This window comes from Porites lutea, chromosome 1 (assembly GCF_958299795.1).
Source record: "Porites lutea chromosome 1, jaPorLute2.1, whole genome shotgun sequence".
NCBI lineage: Eukaryota > Metazoa > Cnidaria > Anthozoa > Scleractinia > Poritidae > Porites > Porites lutea.
In genome coordinates, this window is record NC_133201.1 from 10,044,608 (window position 1) to 10,066,042 (window position 21,435).

Sequence of the window (21,435 nt, forward strand, 5' to 3'; positions counted from 1 at the left end):
AAATTAGTCTATTTTTGTTGGGAATGATAACCAGAGAGAGCAACAAAGATCAAGAGAAAAATCGAGCAGCGTATGAACCTTACAAAATAAAACGTTTCGGCAAGATCTTTTTTACGCTCGAGGAGCTCACTCCCAGATAACATCTAAATTTCTCCCTCAATTTAAACGCTTACTAATATAAACCGAGGCACTAATTTCCTTTCTCTTTAAATATCAAATACCGAAAATTTGTTTTCGTAGAACCCCCATCTACTACATGTGCACATTGGCAACCTTTTAATGCTTATCGGAAAACGAGGTCAAATAGCAAGCTTTTAAATGCTTTTCGGAAAATGAGGTCAAATCTAGTGAAACCTATTACACAATAATCTAATCAGAAAAAGATTCCTATTCGAATGAAAGACTAAATTATGATTTTTTTCTGTCTCAAAGATCAAAGGATGCGCAACCGTAATAGCTTCTCCTTTCTACTTCTTTAAGCTTTATTTCTCTTTCACTTTGCGGCGTAAGAAACCATTCAGTGAAACCTTTTAACCAAGAAACACTCCTCTCCATTAGTCACCTAGAAGGAATGCTATCGGCTTCATCTCTCTTTTGTGTGAAGTAATTTTGGAATCCATTTGGCACGAAGTTTCACTTTTCTTGCGCGTCTCCAACCTAAGATGGACATTATGCACACTAGCTACTGTTCAGTAATTTTTCTACCAATTTCCGGGCTATCGAGATTCATCGGTAAACTTATAGTAAACTTTGTCACTCAGTGAACATTGCACATGGACAGGATTTTATAAGATTTTGTGCACTAATACGAATGAAAATTGAAGAAAAAATGTTTTTATAAATGTTTTTATCCCATCTCTATCAGCAACTTTTATTCTGCTTTTTTGTTGTACTGCAAATTTTTGAACATTTGAGAAACATTAATGACAACAGATGTCCTTGTGATAATGAAAATTATATCGCTAATGCATGTGTCTATGAGACGTCTTTCCACCATCCCTTGAGGATGGATACATCAGTCGGCTTTAAAAGCCTCAAATAAGAATTTATGCCAAGAAAATGAGTTATACCTCATTAAGTATGAGTTAAGAAAGGGCACAAGGGCTCTTTAAGTCAGTAAAAGGACTGAAAGCGGCTTAGCAAACGTATTTAAGTTATTTATTCCGGAAATAAATAATTAAAGCTCTTCTGCCATGATGCTGAGCTGCAATTTCATGAAGTCGCTGTTACAAAGGTTCTCTTTTATTTGCTGTGAATGTGGACACTGAGAAAAAAGTTCAAGGTATAGTATGAAAGGATTAAAACAGAATTGTTGTTTAATTATTACACAGGTATACAAAGAACAAAGTTTTTGGAGTGGTAACTGATAAAGATGCTTTGAAATAAACGCACTCATGTCAAAAAGTAAGAGGAGAAAGAAAATAATAATAAAAAACCAACCTTGCAAGAACGTATAGTCGAGAATGAAGTGACTGAATAATAATTTTGAACAATCGCGAAATGTTCATTCTCACATGAAAAATGGCATTCATAGCTTAATGTTTAGAAAAGTGACAGCGTTGAACATTATTTGATTTCCATTGTCGTTGCTTGTGGACATCGGACGAGTATTGACCTCTCAGGGCGTTAGTCCTTATAAGTGATGCAATTGACTACAGGTGGCAACATCTCTTTGAAAACGACCCTGATGAATTTTGCAGCAATTTGAGTGAAAAGGGGCCAAAAAGCAGGGTTTTTTGTTCCAGTCAAGCTCGAAAATCACACTGCAGAAGGAGAAAAAGAAAGAGCAAGGAAGAAGAAAGGAGTAGAAAAGAAAAAGAAAAAAAAACAGTGGTTACACTCTTAGGTTTTATATTGGCTACGTTGGAGATAATTTTTGTACGAAACGGTGAGATTGGTATTGGTGCATTTCAGATTTTAATAGTTTAATTCCCTCTGACGCGGTTTGATCAGATTTTTCGGAAGACCGCGGTTGTATAGACCCATTTTTGTGTTTTTAGTTTCAGACATTAAGCGTATTTATCTTTTTCACTGTCGCCTTTAGCTACGACACACACACAAACACACACAAAAATTTGGTAAAATAATTGAAAGAATTGCCCCACTCACATCCATTACGGATGGTAACACCATGTGGATAGAGAAAAGTTGAGGCTTCATTTAACTCACCAGCGGTGAAAAAATAATTAAACAACCCCTGGATGAAAATTGCAATTGCAAATGCGAGAAAAGGTCTTTAAAAAAAACCGAGAACACATCGTTTCACTTCTGTTTTTCGTTGGCTTACCGTTCTAACAAGATTTCTTTTTTATGGGAATGGAAAATTTTGGTTCGAACTCACAAAAAACAAAAACCTGAAAAGCCTTAAAATTATATGGCGAGGAAAAATAAAAGTCTTCTATGTTGTATATGTGCCCTGTGCGCAAATAAACTCAGGTGATACAGTGTAACTGAATTTTCGATTCTAAATTCTCCTATCATTCTACTATCCTCAAGACACAGCTGTGATCATTAACGTTCCAGAAAATACTTCTCGGACGGTCGCTGCTCAAAGCAATACCTTGTTTTTTAACAGTGCAAATTTGCATACTTATCTTTTTATAAGGCGACTAAAAAAAACCTTCTCGAATTTTTGCTCTATGCCTATCTTGGCAGCTGTATGTATGTATGTATGCATCCAATTCAAATTATCATTATCATTATTATTTTTACTGCACTTTGCAGTTTATTTTTTGCCGGCAGGTGGTTGTTTTTTCTGCTCCAAAAGAAAAAGTTCATGTTGAGAAATTTATAACACCTGCACCCACACCAAAAAAACAAAGCAAAACAAATCAATCTTTCTTGCATAAATGTCTCTTTTGAATTCTTCTTTTTTCAGTATTCACGGCTGACAAGATGTAGATGATAGCGCGGTTCTATTGGATTCTTCTTTGCTTAGCAGTCCGTCAAGGTAATTGCCTACTTTGCTTGCATATTCAAAAAAATGTACATTCCATAGCTTTTAATGTGAAAAAAAATGAAATACAGGCCACGAAAATTTGATAAGTATAGGCTTAGGATAATATATTATAATTGTTATGAAATCTTCAATAACTTTGCCTTCGCTATACCTTTTTAGGCAAACAGAAATATGTGATGCAGTAGTCTTTGTGTTAGGGAGGACCCTGTACGCATAGTTATTGATTAAAATGACACGTTTAAGTCTCCTCTTATATTAGCGATCGAGTTCAAGAAACCAAGAGGGCGACGGGAGGCTAAAACGTCATTTTAAAAAAGCAAATTTGCGTGGGCTTTGAAACTTCAGGGCGATTATCCCAAGAGGCAACTTTGTCAAATATAGGCCAACTCTCCGAGAGTTAAATTCCTAAGAAAAATATCCAAGTTCAAAAGAGAAAGAGAAATACGTCGTCGTTTACTCATTTTCTTGATACAACTTGAAAATAGGAAATTTGTAAGTGGACGGTCACGTTTTATTTGCGAATTCCAAACACTACAGATGTAAATTAGTTGTCGACACTTTTGGCACCGTTCAAAAACCATTAGATGAGAAAATATTTTTCCATGCACTTTATTTACCATACCAAATGTTCAATAGGCTGCTTTTTTGACTAATTTAATCCAGTAACCTCCAGGATGATGAAACGTCAAACCAAAACACTCAAATAATTTATAATTGCGTCTTAACCGATAATAACCATGGGCGGATTCATCATGGGACATACGCGCCCCGCTGGACCTTTTTTCTTATTTTCAAGTGCATGCTGCAAATGAATCGGCCTCAATTGTGAGTTGGTACAAAAGTAATGAAATAACTGTACTACTGGCAAAAGGGAGTTCTGGCTTTAAAGCATTTTAAGAAATCCTGGAACAAAAGTTAATGGGTGTGTCACCTTTGCCCCACCTCTCCTCGTGCGCTCGAGGCATTATGCTTATAATTATACTACTACATGAGAAATTTCTGCAATTTGCTTGGCTTAGAGCAGTGTTATTTCAGCTTAATTTGAAATACCTACCTACATGTGAAAATTACAAACCTTTAGTGTGTTGTAGTATAAACAAATAATAGCAAGATTTGTACGTTATATTTGGCGTAAATACCACTCGTGACATTACAAAATTGTCTCAAATTTCACTCGCCTAACGGCTCGTGAAATTACGTATAACAATTTTGGAAATATCACTCGTGATATTTATGCCAAATATCACTACAAATCATGCTGTTACCTACACTAATAGCATATTTTCTCTTTCACAGCAAAATTAAGAGAGGTGGCTTCGAAATAACTGCAGCTTAAATGGAGGGAGAATCTGTTATCCTTAGCCCAGCTGTCCACTACGCTATTGCCTTCATCTACTTTATGCTGTCGATCGCCACAGTAATACTTAATTCAATCATCATCCTTACCTTCATAATGGATCGTTCGTTGCTGTTTCCTGCAAATCTCGTGATCCTCAGTATAGCTGTATCTGATTGGCTAGTTGGATTAGTGTCAGAGCCAATGGGTGGCTTTGCTAATGCGTCGTCAAGTTTAGTGTTTAGCCATAAAACCTGCCTCTTATACGCGTTCATCACCACCTTGTTTGGCCTGGGAACTATGTTACATCACGCCGCGTTTGCATTCGATCGGTACTTGGTCATTTCGCGACCAATGAAAGCCCAACATTCTGTTAGACGAGTCTTGGTAGTAATTACTCTTCTGTGGACCTTTGCCTTTATTTGGAGCCTGTTTCCCCTGTTGGGATGGTCCGCGTATGGTCCCGAAGCGGGCGACATTGCCTGCTCCATCCGTTGGCAGTCAAGCCGTGCAACAGATACCTCGTACATTGTTTTCTTGTTCGTTTTTTTCTACTTCATACCCCTGACCATAATCGGAGCTTCTTACATCGCTATTTTCAGAAACGTGCGGTACATGACAAAGAATGCTCAAAAAATCTGGGGCGCTAACGCTGCTGCCACCCTAGAAACTGTGAAAGCCTCTTGGAAGATGGCAAAAATTGGTATGATCATGGTCTTTGGGTTCTTCTTTGCGTGGACACCGTACGCCGTAGTATCGTTTTACGCCGCCTTCGTTTCTGCTGAAGACGTCTCTGTTGTTGTCGCTGCCATCCCAGCGATATTTGCCAAGACGTCGACTTTATATAACCCCATCATATATTTCTTCACATACAAATCATTTCGCGAAAGCTTGCTGGCATCATGGCGGCGATATCGAAACAGAAACATGGTCCAGCCATTCCACCAAGCCAGCGAAACAGGTTTTGTCGTCAGATCAAGGGCGACCAGAGCCAATGACACTTTTGCTTCTACTTCTGTGGAGGAAATAACTTTGTAACTGGGAAATTAACATTGAAATGAACAAAGTAGGATATACTTTCAAGTGCGTATCCAGGGGGGTGGATTGGGTGACTAGCCACCCCCTTTAAGAAGAGCCCACCAAAAAAAATATACATGGAAAAACAAACGGAAATACACGGGGCCCCCAAAATTTAGAAATACGTGGGTCCAAGGAAATTAGGAACGCACTTTTTAATGACCAGTGAATTTCCTACTGATCACCAAAGTGGGTAAAAACAAACCTATAAGGTTAAATAAGTCAAGAACAAGATAATCAATAAAAACTTGACAACCAACCCACGAGGCTCTACCTTAAACCAAAACAGGAACTCTCACGTAGGTAATAATCAAGGCCAGCTATAATTCCAAACATGCCAACTACAAGGACTGACAATCAAATTTGATTAAACCACAAGATAAATGTCACTCATGTTGACAAACCCATTACAAAGGTAACAACACTCAAAAACCTGTCGACACAAATACGGATTAGCCTTGATCTACAAACTTACCGTCCGGCACGAAATTTTTGCAGGAGTTTATTTTTGCGGATTGGCGATTTTTAGTGTTTTGCGGAAACTAATTTTTGCGATTAGGACAGATTGGTTTTTCTAGCTGGGAATTAACTGTTGCGATTTTCAGAAAGTACCCAGTACCCAGCATTGATAGTATTTTCGTTTTTATTGAGTACGTGCAATAGAAATACATATTTTCAAAAATATACCAGTATTTCGTAGTTTCTGAATGAAAGAGTAAAGTTGTGATTGAACGGACACGATTTCTTAGTACTGTATTTTTGGGTAGCGAATTTAAGTTGGAGAAAATTGCGGGAAAAATGTCTGCGGTAATTTTTATTTGCGGGAACCTACTTTTGCGCATCGCTGGAAAAACCGCAAAAATTGCAAAAATTAGAATCCGCAAAAATTTCTTGCCACACGGTAGTCATAACGCGACTCAAGGCACGAGAGAAAATTCAGGTGTGACACAAATTCTCAAAATAAACTAGCAAATACTTTACACAACAGGTATAGAAATAGTAGTGGTAAAGGCAGTGTTAGTGGTACTGTTAGTGGTATTGGTAGTGGTAATGGTATTGGTATTGTTATTAGTAGTGTAGTAGTAGTAGTCTTGATAGTAGTAGTAGTAGTAGTAGTAGTAGTCGTCGTCGTCGTCGTCGTAGTGTTAAAGGTAGTGGTAGTGGTAATGGTAGTGGCAGTGATAGTGCTAGTGGTAGTAGTAGTAGTAATGGTAGTGGTAGTGATAGTGTTTGTGGTAGTGGTAGTAGTAGTGGTGGTGGTAGTGGTAGTGGTAGTGGTAGTGGTAGTGGTAGTGGTAGTGGTAGTGGTAGTGGTAGTGGTAGTGGTAGTAGTAATGGTAGTGGTAGTGATAGTGTTTGTGGTAGTGGTAGTAGTAGTGGTGGTGGTAGTGGTAGTGGTAGTGGTAGTGGTAATGGTAGTGGCAGTGATAGTGCTAGTGGTAGTAGTAGTAGTAATGGTAGTGGTAGTGATAGTGTTTGTGGTAGTGGTAGTAGTAGTGGTGGTGGTAGTGATAGTGTTTGTGGTAGTGGTAGTAGTAGTGGTGGTGGTAGTGGTAGTGGTAGTAGTAGTGGTAGTGGTAGTGGTAGTGGTAGTGGTAATGGTTGTGGTAGTGGTAGTGGTAGTGGTAATGGTAGTGGTAGTGGTAGTGGTAGTAGTAGTAGTAGTGGTAGTGGTAGTGGTAGTGGTAGTGGTAGTGGTAGTAGTAGTAGTAGTGGTAGTGGTAGTGGTAGTGGTAGTGGTAGTGGTAGTGGTAGTGGTAGTGGTAGTGGTAGTGGTAGTGGTAGTAGTAGTAGTAGTAGTAGTAGTAGTAATAGAGTTGTGGTTGTTGTTGTTATTGTAGATGTAGTAGTAGCAGCAGCGACAGCAGCGTTGGTAGGAAAATGAGAAATATCGTATATGAAAAAATACTTTTCGTACATTTAATTTGACGGACATTTAGACCATTTTTAGACCTTGCCTTTGAGTTTGTACTAAAACGTAGAGGCAATACTGAGGACTATGTAGATATTCCTAGACACTGCAGAAAAAAAAGATTTATTAAGTACGAACAAAAAGGATAATGATAATTAGGTTAGTCATTACAATTTGTGAAGTTCCGTTCTATAAGTTTTTCGATGACATTATTAATAAAAAATGTCATACCTGACCTCAGCAGAGGAGAATACTGGACCTTGATTGAGTACTTTTTTCTGGTGTATGGGTCTGTAAATTCAGACGTTACTGAGGAAGTAAAGTGAACGACTCGAAGTAATCGTCTGAAATTCAGTCTATTTGTAACTATACTTAGATAAAGAAAGACTGGGACGTACAAGTTCATTATTCTGGGCATGTTTCGATACCTCAATCCTTTCCCATTCCTACTGTTCGCACGACAAGCTAAACTCCTCAAGGACCCAGTGTGACCTGACAAACAACGAAATCCTTTATATTTTGCAAAATCACCCATGGGAAAGAAAGTCAGTCAAGTCAAGTCCGCATTTAAATGGTATTTATTTTGTTGAGTGTTGATGGCGTGAAGCTTTGTTTTCTTTGTGTTCAAATGAAAGCATTTTCTGACAGGGAAACGTCCATTTTAATACAGTGAAAACCCAAGAGTAAGGACAGTTAGGCCTCTTTGCCTACAACGCATTTTTCACTTCAGAAAATATGAACTTATTAAAGAACCCCAAAAGCATAAATTGGTGGTAATTACAATTACAGCTGATTTCGGACCTGCGTTGTCAAAAATGTTTCAGGATTTTGGGTTCTTCTTCGACGTCGATCAAATCGTTACTATCCAATCTTTGCTTGTCAAATACAGGCAGTAATAGCGAGAAGGAGCTGCAAAATTAAGTGTTAGCGGGAACGAACCGATTCGTTTTTATCCTCCCATATTCATCTTTCTTCTAGATTTGGTAGTTCTATAGGAACAATTTCACCTTGGGAATCTAAATTTGCCATGTTTCGGCAAGAAGGTAAGAAGGCAAAGAAAACTTGAGAGTGTAAACACGCGAACTCTGAAGTTCAAAAGCAACGAACCTTGAAACGCATCTTCATTCTATGCTTCATTCCTTTCAGATGAACTCAACATATTGGCCTACTTCAAGAGAGGATAAAGGGAACAGAGAAGGCATCCCCCATACACACCCTTCACAATTCGTGTCGAGTTATTTTTAGAATCGGAATAAAGTTACCTCGCGCGCTGCGTGGATGTTTCGTGGAGGTTTCGCATGACTAAACGCCTTCCAAAACATGTCGGGCGAAAGGCAATGAACGCGTAAAGAGATCGAGAGCATTTCCGAATATTGAAGCGAAATGAGTCGGCGCTCACCTGGGAAAAGGGAATAGCTGGACTCTTTGACAACCCGTGAAATCAGTTTAACTCGAAGTTGTCGTAACCTCAGTGCTTTAATAAAATGAGAAATTTCGCCAGTCTATTGAAATCGGTCATTTGTACAAAGAAGCAAGTAGGACGCCAAGTGTCATTTTTGTTGAATAATAAACGACTAATAAAAAATAAATATCAAACCAGAAATTTCTCTCTTCAAACTGTAAATTATAAATAATCCTGAGAGAATATTCAGTGTGTTAAGAATTTCCTTGATGTACTGTTAGCTCTATACAAGAGAGGAAGGGCGATTCTTTTTTTCCATTTCGCTGACACTGCTTTAGTAGAAATCTCTCTTTAGTCGTTTTCGTCGACAAAACGAGTAGCAATGTCGCTCTCCGCGTCTTCCGCCATTTTTCAGCGTCAATTCGTGAAGGACGCGTGGCTCTGAGCGTGGGTCATCCACGTGGAACACATTTGCGCGCTATGTGATTGGCTGTTGTCTAATCCCCTTTGGGATCTGTGGTCTTAAAAATAACTCGAGACGAACTACCTATGGAATAGCGTGTGTATGGGGGATGCCTTCTCTGTCCCTTTTATCCTCTTTTGCCTGCTTTCAATGTACAGGCATGTATGGGTCTTCATAGCTCAAATGGTAGAGCACTGCAGTACTAACGCAGAGGCCATGGGTTTGAATCCCGTTGAAGTCCCGAAATGTTTTCGGGTTAATTTGCAATTGCTTAAATTGCATATACCAATGCGACGATCATATTTAGTAATTAATGAATGAGGCTGAGTAGAATATGAAGAATTAAGCAGATCGAGGATAATAGATAATTCCTAGTTTAAAAACATGCTTGCAGGCATCGATGTTAAGTTCATCTTCGATAGTGTACGTTTAGGTTTGTCCAGCTCAGCAAATATTCTCCAGATAGCAGATGTCGCCCTCGGAGTTGTCTTCTTGCTGTTTTTGCCGTGTTTTTAGTTATTATTTCGCCTAGTTCCAGCTGTAGTTCTTACTCTTGAAACGAGTGAAATGTCCGCCATTTTTTTTTTCCACAACCAAAACAACTCAACCTCGTCCCAGGTCTTCTCGGTAACGGTGCCTTAACCTGTAGCGGGCTTCATTTTTGACGTCATTTCCTCGTTAAACACAAAATTCTTCCAAATTTGGTCATCAGTAACTGGTTATGGTGAATTATGCGTGTGCCTTTAGCCAATCAGAATTAGAGAAATATTTTGAATGAATAATAACTTCATTTAAATTTTTAACCTTTTTCTATTCGAATTGGTTTATTAATACCTTTGTGTAAAGGATGGTCAAAACAAGGATTGTGACGTCACATTCTGTCACAAATCCGCTAGTTAACAATTAATGAATGAGGCTGAGTATCTTATGAAGAATAACACCCTCCGAGATCTCCATAATTCTTCATATGATACGAAAGCCGAACTCATTAATTGTTTAATTATTCATTCAAAATAATTCCTAGTTTAAAAATATGGCTAAAACATGCTTACCTCCATCGATCCATCGATGTTAAGTTCATCTTCGATAGTGCACGTTTAGGTTTGTCCAGCTCCGCAAATATACTCCAAATAGCAGATGTCGCCGTTCGAGATGTCTTCTTGCTGTTCTTGCCATGTTTTTAGCTATTTTTTCGCCTAGTTCTTACTCTGAAACCAGTGAAATGTCTGCCATTTTTGTTTCCAGAATCAAAACAACTCAACCTCGTCCCCAAGTCTTCTCGGTTAACGGTGCCGTAACCTGCACGAACGCTGCATTTTTAACGCCATTTCCTCGTTAAACACAAAATTCTACCAAATTTGGTCATCATTAACTGATTATGGTGAATTAAAGGTGTACTTTTAGCCAATCAGAATCGGGGAATTATTTTGAACGAATAATAATTGAAATTAAAGGCAGCCACCTTGATTTCTGAGTCAGCATGCAGTTACGTTGCTCAGTTAACAAAGTCGTCATCTTAAATGCAGCATCTTATGTAAGTGATCCTGCTTAAAATATGCGTTAGTTTACCTGGTTTTGTGCAAGAAAGGTTGGATGGGGGAGAGATGAGGTGGATCATTTTCCATGGATAGTGTCACATAAGGATTGTGATAACGTGACGATATTTATTTTGAGCTAGCCATCTCGTTTTCTTCGGAGCCTTTTAGTTGCCAAATGACATCAAAATAAGTCATTTTAGTTCTTACCAGAACGATTAAATGAGCTAGAGAATATATTGATTGTTCAAAAAATAGGGGAAAATCATAAAACAGACAGTTTGTAACAAGTGAAATTATGCAACCGAGAAACTGGTTTCAAACGTGAATCAGTGCATAGACAAATAATTGATCGAAAGAGACTGGTAATTTTTCTTTAATGCGTTTGTAAGTTTACAATACTAAAAATAGCGCAGGCAATTTTTCCCAAACCCGTCCTCATAGGGTAGATAGGGTTTATATGTGCGTGCCTAAACAAAGGGATTGGCCTGTTTTTCTAGTAGTCTTAGATGCACTTGTTTCTCTGTAGACAGCTCCACCTTAAGATATTGATTTATAGAAATTAATTAATTGTTCAGTTAAACCCGTTCTCTTCATAAATATGCTATTCATTCTGGAAGCCATTAATCAGAGATTTGCTGACATTCCTAATCCCACGCAGCTGTCTTTTATCAAAGCTAATCTTCATGAATTATAAAAACTAGTGAAGTAATTCTAGATAATTAATTCTGAGTATATTTATTCATCGAACATAATCCTTTATCAGTAAGAAACATGTTTTTGCATAGAGATGGATTTTGATTTATCTGAAGTGTGCCGCGTCATTAAAAGTAATCAAAGAGTTAATGAAGAAGTTCCCTAAGGGTGAGGATGATGATTTTTCAGCCAGTTAGGCAAGACAAGGCCTGTGTCCAAAAAATGACTATGATCTTAGACAACATCTTGGATTTTAAGACTTCGTGAAAAATGAGCTATTTTTTGGTGTCTAAGTTCTAAAATAAGCCCTTAATTAAAATTTGAGATTTGCTGCTTTTTATGTATTTATTGCACCAAAACTGAGAAAAATGACCATTTTGGACTACAAATCTCTTAATTTCATACCATTTATAAAGTCATATCTCATCACCACAGTAAACGAGGGTAACCAAATTTTGCCAAAATATACCAAAGGATAACTGCATGACTGCTGAAAAGATCGGGTTCAAATTAAAATAGTTCAAAAAAGTTCTTGAAAAGCTATTCATCCCCATGTTTATAATATACTCATCAACTATGAAAACGACACATTCACTCTATCGCGCTCACTTAAATATGCTCGATTTCCCTATATGCCCAACGTTTTGATCAATGAACTGATGAACTCTCTGATTACTTTATCAATACGCAATTCGTGAAATATATTTCAGGTTGATTTGATTTTCGCGTCGATTTACGTATTAACAAAGTAGTTTAATTGTTCCTGTGGTGAAATTTTAGTTCTTGTTCTTAAATTTCTTGTATTGTTATACTACAAATAAATAAAGCTTGTCTTATTGTTGATACTTTTCAGCTAGCCACATATACCCAAAACACTTTTTTGCCTTTACTAGCTTCAAGAAAGCATTTTTAAATCACAGACTAGAAAACCATTTATCTAACAGAAATAAACCGCTCAGAAATCTCCTAAGCCGCGGATTAAGTTATTTCAAAAAATCACAACCCTTAGCACCTCTTCAAACGGCTTATTTCCAAGGTCAACGGAGCCATAAAATGAGTAAGGACAATGACAAGTTATTTGATTCAGTGTTGTTTTTAATTTAACTTTGTCTAAGTTAAAAACCATCTGAAGGTGCGTAGGAGTTTCCAGAAAAAAAAATCGTGTGTGTGCGTCAAACTCACACAGAAAATAAAATATTCCCACACACTACTTGGTCATCATTATTTTCATTCCAGCCCTGTATTCAATTCTCACTTTGAGGCATTTCATGATTAAGTTTGGGGGAGTCGTGTTTTCTGTAGCGTACTATCTGTCCTGCAGGTATATGGAGAAAAATGAAGTACGTCGTTATTGTAATGATCTTTATTTACCACTTAATAAAACCTTTTTACTTAAATCTTACTTTGTTGTCTAATTTTACCATGGCTTTAGCGACCTGAACATGCACGTACGCACGTGTGTAGCTGACAAAAAAAAAATGAAGACTGATTAGGGTTAATAAAAACACAATGAAAAAAGTAAAATATACATGGACGAAAACCTCTCTTTGAAATATCATATTAGCCACGTCTCAATGGAAATGTCAAAAATGACAGGCATTTATCTCTCAAAACGCTTCAAAAGTTATATAAGACGATGATCTACCCATATCTAACATACTGTACTGGGCAAGCACTTATCCTGCTAGACTAAATCCAATTCTCAGGTCCCTGAAAATACTAAAACATCTTTGAATTAAATAATATCTAACAGCCGTTTTTATGTATTCACTTCATCATGAAAAGCTACCAGTATTCTAAGATAACCTTTTCAAAACTAATAAAAGTGTACACTCCTACAATACGCCATCAGCATCAAAAATACATATTGGATTTACAGTAGAGGAACAAATTATTGCCAATGTTCTATAGGTTTTAAGCTTTTTTAAGGGAGCAATTATATGGAACAACCTTCCCTCAAATATAAGAAACATACGGTCGTATAATAAGTTTATGAGCAGAGTCAAAGAGTATGTGACTAATAAATAGTTGTAATAGTTATTGTTCATATCAGTTGGTAAAACAGGAAGTCCGCCTTCTGATATTCTTTACATCTATTTAGAATAAAGCGAAGATCCTCTCAAAGCTCAGCAGAGCTTGCTTGATCTCCTACCCAGTAACAATGTAATACTGGTTATGTGTATGAATGAATGTATGGTAAATAAAGGCACTTCTTCTCTATTTCCATTAAGGTCATGTGATAATAGTCTTGAGAACTGTTTTTTCCCTTCAAATTTTGTCTAATGCATGTGCCTATTTACGCATAATTTATGAAAAGAGAACCCTCATAGGGAAAACAAAACATAGAAGCTAAAGAGGTCTATTAAGTGTTAGTTGAACATATTGCATAATCGACTTATATAAAAAAGCTTCTTTGTTCTATTTCTATTCAACGGTAGAGAAGTCGTGCAAAGTTGAGTAGAGTTTGATGTTGTTGTAAGGAAGGACATGAAAAAGAATATTATAAGCCTTTTATTTTCTAAGAAGAATTTCCGCAGTGAGATTTCAAGTAGGATAATTTGATTTTCAGTGTAAGGCCGTTCTTGGAGACACTCAAAAAAGACTGAGATGTCACTAGCTCCAACAGGGTGCATGAGAACTTGAATTGATTGATTTGGAAGATAGAATTGGGTACGCCAAATCATTGGACGTTACTTATTCAAAGATCAGGGAGATTATGTAATGAATCAGTGTTACGATGGATTTTTCATGAACATGATGCTTGAAAAGAAGAAAGGTTTTCTAAAAAAGTTTATTCTCTGAATCGTTTTTTAGATCAACACAATCTTAAGAAATGCAAAAACTGTAACGTAGTGAACGGGAAAAGACACTTCTTTGAACTTTGTACACAGCTATTCAGGCATCTTCCAGTGAATCGAATTTAGTACACATAAACATCAATGACGCATCAACGAACAGTATTTACCGATTTAATTGTAACTGAAAGCTATTTTCGCATATGTACAGTATTTGAATGGGTAGGTCTTTTTAAAGGATAAATGGAGGTCTATAATTAAAATTTGTCTTTTGAAAGGCCTTTTATCTAGTGAAACGTATCCTGCGAAAAAGAGTAAAAAGCATTTGTTTAATTTATGTACAGCTTTTTTGGATCAGTACAGCCTTGGACTCTGACCCCTTATCATTTCTTGTTCATCACTCAGTTTATTTCAATCACTTTTTTTGCAAATTCATATGGCTAGCTCCTTTCGCCCCAGAAAGTTTTTCCGGTTTAGATTTATTACTTCTTGGCAAGTAAAATTTATAGAACAGCAATTGTTGTTTTTGATAAAATCTCTGTAAGTCATTTCAAGTATTCCGAACTCACCTACACGTGATTACAAGCAATTGTCGCAAAGTAAAACTTGAAGAGGAGAAGAAACAATGTTCTTACGAAATTGACTCACTTGTTATTTTTAATCACGGTGTGTGAGAACAGTGGGTTTATGAATAAGTTTAAAAAGACAAAAAAATATCGAATATTACAAAGCGGCCTTGGAGTTACAGCAAGGATAAGCTTTGTCCTATCGTGTTCGAAAAAAAATGTTTTTCTTTTGGAATGATCATATCTTCCGGACGGCACGTGCGTAAACGAAACGAAGTAGTATAAGCAGATCCGATAAGTCTTGCCCACAGAAAAAAATTAAAAGCTGTTGATTTATAGTCCTTTAGGTCATTAAATTACCTATCACCGTAAATAATTACAAGAAGGTGGCGTAAACGGAAAATAAGAATTTCAAGGTTATAAAAATGTTTTGATCGGTAGCCTTGGTGTTCGGTGAGGAGTCACGTGATCTTCCCTCACATGTGACAAGTCTACTGGTAGGTTTTGTGGTTGGCTGCTAGGTTTGTGAGATCACTTCCTCAAAGTCCTCAAACTAAATTAAGCAGTGCACAAAGCTCTCAACAATTACTTCGTCCACAGTTAATTCTCTTCACTATTTCGTTTCTCTAAATAAAGCTACTGAGAAGTACTTTCTTGTATTACTGTCATGTGCTGTACTACGAAAACATTCTGACCGTTTGATTTTGTTCAGTGATAAAAGCCTTAAGAGTTGTGGCTATTGAAATAATTGCTACTGAACTCTGAACAATGCTTTTGTTGGAACAGTGTGCCGGCTATACTGTGCAAAGTAGTTTTAACCATTGAAAAAGATATTAAAAGCAGGTATTTAAGACCTCATCTTACCAGTATAGACCATGGTGATAAACATCTTTAAGTGTGATCATTGAAATGTGGAATCTACGGAGGAGCATTCATTTACTGGGAAACTCCTTGCGGGAAAGGGATATTCTGAAGTACGAGTTTTCAAATAAAAGGTATTTTTGTCTTTCTTTTCTAAGCGTCATGCTGGGTATGCTTTTCTTAATTTCCTAAAACCTTAAAAGAAATCATTTACATGAAATCTGGGAATTTGCTTCCTGTAATGCTTTGCAATTAAACTTAACAATGAGGTTTTTGTAACTTTCTGAGGTTTCTAATAGTGCACCCGTAAAATTCAGTCATTAGCTGTAAGCCACGAGGGGTTTTAAATATCGTCTCGACTATTTACGGAACTGTAACGTTTATTTTTTTAAAGAGTAACATTTTTTGTATATTTTTGTTGATGATGATATTGCTGTAAATTAGGGTTACCGATGCAATGAAGTTTAGAGTTCTTAACCATACTTCAGGACTTCGTTTAGAGGTTTAACTATAGAGGAAGGAGAATTCTCAGTCCCTAAACTTATCTCGGTTTAATCTGGTTTTTATTAACTAAAGCAAACTTTGGCTATGAGGTTTCAAAGTACAGATCTAGAATTGTTATCAAGCTAAGAACTTCAACTCTATTGACATTTTGAAAATTTCAAATATGTCGTAGGAATGTTTAATTCTTAGTTCTATTTTAAGTTGTATATAAAATTTCCTACCGCGTATTTTATTAATGTTATTACTTTGTTGCCCTCATGACTGTTACAAATGCAAACAGATTTGACGTGAAAATCAATTTGACTCTGAGTTTTAGTATATAACTGAACAAAATGTTTAATTTGTCAATGCATGCAGTAGAAGTGCATAATCCTAGGAAAATGGGACTTCATATGTACTTCAATGAATTTGATTCCAGTAAAAATCCAGAGTTTATTTAAATTGTCAATGAATGTTCTAGACTTTTAATTTTCAAGACTCTTAATTTTAATTACAGCCATTTTCATTAAATTCTACATACTAGTCAGTTAGCAGAGACGTTATGGTTCGTTTTTCAAGAAAACTTTTGAAAGTTCCCTGCAATTAACCGCCTAGCCGACATTGTATAGCTACGGATGATCTTGTACAATAAAAGGGTACGATTTTTAATATTCCCCTCAGGAAATAAAGCAATTTGCCATTACTACATTCACTGCCCACCCAAAGAAGTCATTAAAAATCGCCCAGAATCATATTGTAAAAACTGGCGACTGTAAACCTACATGTTTTCTAATTACATGTTCTTAGCCAATGTGTATAATCTTCTTTCGCCCTTTATGAATGCGGATGCATAAGATAGAGCTGCTGTATATTATCTAATGAAAGAGCACACTACTAAACGTTTTCCTACGTCAATCTACTTCAAAAGCACCGATTTATGGTTCATGGACGACCCCTATAGTTTGAAGGGGTCGGGGAAATTGTCCAATTCGTAATCCTGGACAAAGAGTTTAAGGAAATATCGTAATTCTTACCATCAATCACGTCATTGTAAAATTATTCCCTTTTTGGAAATTGCCTACAATAGAAATTAAAAGCCTTCTTGATTCCACGGCTGAGGACAAAGAAAAAGGGATATTCGGTAGAGATATATCACCTCACCAGCTATCTAAGTACAAGTGTCAGGCATCCCTGGCGGTTTTTCCGTTCATCACACAAAAGATTTCTCTGGCAAAAAGATGTTATTTTATTAATTCAAAATAAATGACGCAGTGAATATCTAAAATTGTCCTCTAAAGCCCACGCAAGTTAGAAAATCTCCTTGTATTTGAAAAATAGCCGCACAATCACGCACAAAAAAAACAAAACTTACTTTTATTTATCGTTCGGGAACTAACACCTGCACAGACCACTGCTATGGAATATAAGAAGGACGAAATGAAAGAAATATCCCAGAACAGGAATTCTCTGTCATAACGTACAGCTCATAGCACAAATTAAGTGAATAACTACCAAAGTACTTGCTACAAGCCTCTTCTGTTCCAAAGAAATTGGAATGTTTCGCCGACAACTTCTATTCTTTTCAACTTGTTTTCTTTTGTGCAAACCTTTGCTTGCTTTCCGAGAAATTGGGGACACAAACGATGAAAACCATGTGCCTGACGAGGTTATAGGATTAAGTCATCAACGTCCTTCTGAGATAGGTAATTATAACTGCGTTTGTGGCTTTACTACGTGGAGATGTTGCCGGCGTAAGACTGGAAAAAGACAACTTTCAAAGGTAAAATTGTTTTTGTGACTAGTCAAATGTTACAACTTTTCCTTTGCACTCATCGTTTTGTTAATATTTCTCAATGAAACATACTAGTGCAAGCAGAAAAAATTACTTACAAAGTCAATACTTCTTGTCAAACAAATTTGTCCGCCAAGCATTGCATCAAAACTGAGTTACAGACGAAAAAACTGAACTTAGGAAAACGTTACGGTCATTTTTTCCAAATTCTCAATTGCCATTCGCTTCACTCTCGACCTTCACGTTTGTCCCTCCAGTCGGTACCTCCTCTTCTATTTGCTGTGTTTATTGTACCTTCTTTAATGTTTTGAGCTGTTATTTTTATATTGTACTCAATTAAGTGGTCGGTAGTTCTCACTGTTTTAAAGTGGTTTTGATGAGTCATAAGGCTGTTAATTAAGTAAAATTAGGATAACTCAACTTTATGTCTCATAGGATTTCTAGTAAATTTTTACGATTAGTTCCAAGAATGGGTCATGCAATTTTACTTAAGTTGGCAATAAACGACACCACCTCAGACCAACTGAAATTACAAGCAAGTATTCTATATACTACTGAACGTTACTAAAACAGACAGTCGAATCCAGTCGATTTTTGCTCCTATGCATGCAGCGCTTATTCGAGGGCGTCGCTCATTCGGTGTAATGCGGAAAACCACTTATTGCTGATTGCCGCAATGCTTCAAAATGTACTAAAAGTAACTGAAATCTGGTATATAAACATTAGCCTTTGTAATTAATTTGACCTTCTTTCTTATTTTTGATAGCATGTCAAGCCATTCCAAGCCTCTGATGAAGGACCAAACCAGGCAGACAAAAAAGATGATTTACCAAACCTTCCTGAAATTAAATATATCCAACGACCTTCTAAACAACGTTATCAGCTTTTCTATGTAAGTTTTTAGAATGAAGATCGAATTATTGTTGCCACTTCACAAAGTTTAATATTAAACGTTTGCTCAGACGTTTTGCCATCCTTGATCCTTTATCAGGCAAAACGTTCTAATTTAAATTGCGCGATTATATTCCGCCACATTATAGAAACTTAAAATTGTTATATAATTCTTTTTCTTTCGTCTTTTAGTGAAAAAAGGTGGAAAAGCTTAGCTCTGCATTTATATTAGACAGCAAAGAACCCTGATGAATCCAAAGGCTACAAGGAAAATCATTACGTCTACAAGCATAGGGTTGCGTTTCAGTGGCGAAACGGAAAACGTGGAGTAATAACTATTGGATATTTTCTTATTGATAAGCGCTTTAACCATATTGTTTATGGCAAAGAAAACACTAAATAGAACGATAACATGTTTGCCTGTATGATCTTGTCACGTGTTCCAATATGAACTGTTGGTAATTTCCCATGACAGGCTTGAAATGAGAAGAATTTCGGTCTGTGCTGAACCGTTCAGACTGCTTAATAGACTTAAAGAGAAAGACTAGACTAACAATCTAAGTCTGGAATTAATAATATTCATTGTCTTGCTCAGAATGATCAGTGATATTAATGGCTTTCATAGGTATTTGATGTTTAGCATCATTTTAATAAAATGATAAAAACAAAATGCAAAAGCTTTGTTGCTAATTTACTGCTTGAACATACGTATAATATACAGTAAAAACCTACGAGTAAGAACCTGCATTTTTCCAAGTTACCCTAAAAACGTTCTTGCAAAAAAATCTAGGCTATTCAGGTCCTTAAACAGATTTATATTTAAAATACATTGCAGCTAAGAGAATTAAGTGGTATTCAGCTTATCCTACAGATAAAATCTGCATACCAATACGTTGCAGTTGGAGTGATAACGCACCTATGTCTCCAAAGAGGATTCTGAATGTTGACTAATCTGATCTGCCCAGGTGTACAAAATTTTTTTTCATCTAGTTTGGAAAATAATTACCTCTTTCCAATTTCGGGGGCCTATCTAGCAAATTTTAGCATGATTGGTTCTTAAAAAACCAAGTTCTTACTTGCGGGTTTTTACCATGTACTAGTTGCATCCACCTGAATTGCTTTCAACTACAACAACAACAACAACAACAGTTTATTCAATTATCAAATAATTTAAGACTATGGTACCCACAGTTAGAACCTAAGAGAACCTGCCGTACTGACATATTAACTTATAAGAAAGCGTTTAACTGCCTAATTAGAGACTCGTAAGCTAAGTGGTGTGATAGGGTACTATTCTTTAATGGAAGGTATATAGGGAAGAGGTACTCTTTTCTGTCAAAAATGTTGTATAGAAGAGAAAGAGGCTAGACCTCAGGGCAGAACCCCCCCGAAACTTTCTCCCAGTCCCACTCCGGGTGAAGGTACAAATATAAAATAACGAACGAGCTGTACCCACGACAAGTGGCTTACAGGGCTATTCTGTCATTACATTTCAAGAACTACGAGCCAACCTATTGACAATTTATACATGACCTTAATAGTACTTTCCTCAGTACGTGACATTCACTTAACGGTCCAGTCAGTTCTGGAGTAACTTTAGATCCTAATTAGAAGGTGTTCAATCCTAGCTATTGTTTCTCGGTGATTATTAACAGCCACTCTGATACACAGCTAAGTTTATCACTTGTTGAAAGTTTAAAAGAAAAATCTATACCAATTATACTGTTAGCTTGAGCCTAAGGTCAGTCTTATGATAAATTGAAAGTGAATTGAAGTTTTGGAAACATCCACGTAAACCTCTAACACGTAATCCGCATAAATCTCGTTAAGATACCCTACAGCAGAAAGGAAAATCCTAATTAGCTTTATGTTTATTAAATCCTTTAATCCGTATTATTTCGCCCCCTCGACTAGAAAATCCAGCAATAGATTTATGTCGATGATATTAAATGAAGCGCTTTAGATTTGATAATTGATATGGCTAATGCGCAACTTTGACAGCTTTTGTTATTTCTTGTGGACAGATGGCAAGTTTTTTACGTCCAGATTCAAGTTTCGAAGTTCATTCCTCATAGCTTTTTACTTCATGATCAATTTGTTAAGGCGCTGGCTGAACTTGGAAATATAATATTGCAAAACATTGCTTATTCTAACATGACTAAGTTTGAAAACAATTTCAGTTCCCCCCTTCAAGCAAAAATGTTTCTGACTGGTTGAATTAACAAAGACCAATTTCGTTCTTCTATGCAAAGGCTGTAAAATTTTGTTCCCACAATGCTTATCTGGGAAGCACCTAGTAAACGGTTCTTAACTTTGGGCCCGTCGGGGGTCGTCAACCCAATCCATACAATAGAAAATAAAATTTCAAAAACTTAGCTTATTCACCAGAGATTGAACATCCACTCTATCTGACAGCTGATCAGACCAGTCATTCAAATACAACTGTTTTTACCCACGTTGCAAATGTTCCTTGCGTAACACTTATATAATACGCAATTTGAAAAGACTACTTTTCATTGAATTTTGCATAGACCTTTTACATGGAAAATTTAAAGCATTTTGTCGATTTTTCGCAACCGTCAACCCCCTCCCTCCAATATTTTTTCCTCCCCTCCTGAGTTATACTGAGTGCATTGGAAATGTTGCTCCTTTGGTACCATCTTTTGG

General features: G+C 36.6%; 1 protein-coding gene and 1 long non-coding RNA gene across 2 annotated transcripts; both read left to right on the top strand.

Annotated features, from left to right (window-relative positions):
- The first annotated feature begins 4,259 nt into the window (after positions 1-4,259).
- On the top strand, positions 4,260-5,438 carry LOC140934992 (melanopsin-like). Its single transcript, XM_073384544.1, has one exon. The coding sequence runs from the start codon at positions 4,296-4,298 to the stop codon at positions 5,331-5,333; it is 1,038 nt and encodes a 345-aa protein (XP_073240645.1). The 5' UTR covers positions 4,260-4,295; the 3' UTR covers positions 5,334-5,438.
- A 13,197-nt stretch (positions 5,439-18,635) lies between these two features.
- Positions 18,636-19,445, top strand: LOC140935003 (uncharacterized). Its single transcript, XR_012165155.1, has 2 exons — positions 18,636-18,769; positions 18,961-19,445. It is a non-coding gene; the product is annotated as an uncharacterized lncRNA (long non-coding RNA).
- The last annotated feature ends 1,990 nt before the right edge of the window (positions 19,446-21,435 follow it).

Excerpts from the sequence above, each read along its gene's own strand:
- LOC140934992 (XM_073384544.1), top strand. The coding sequence starts at position 4,296 with ATGGAGGGAGAATCTGTTATCCTTAGCCCAGCTGTCCACTACGCTATT.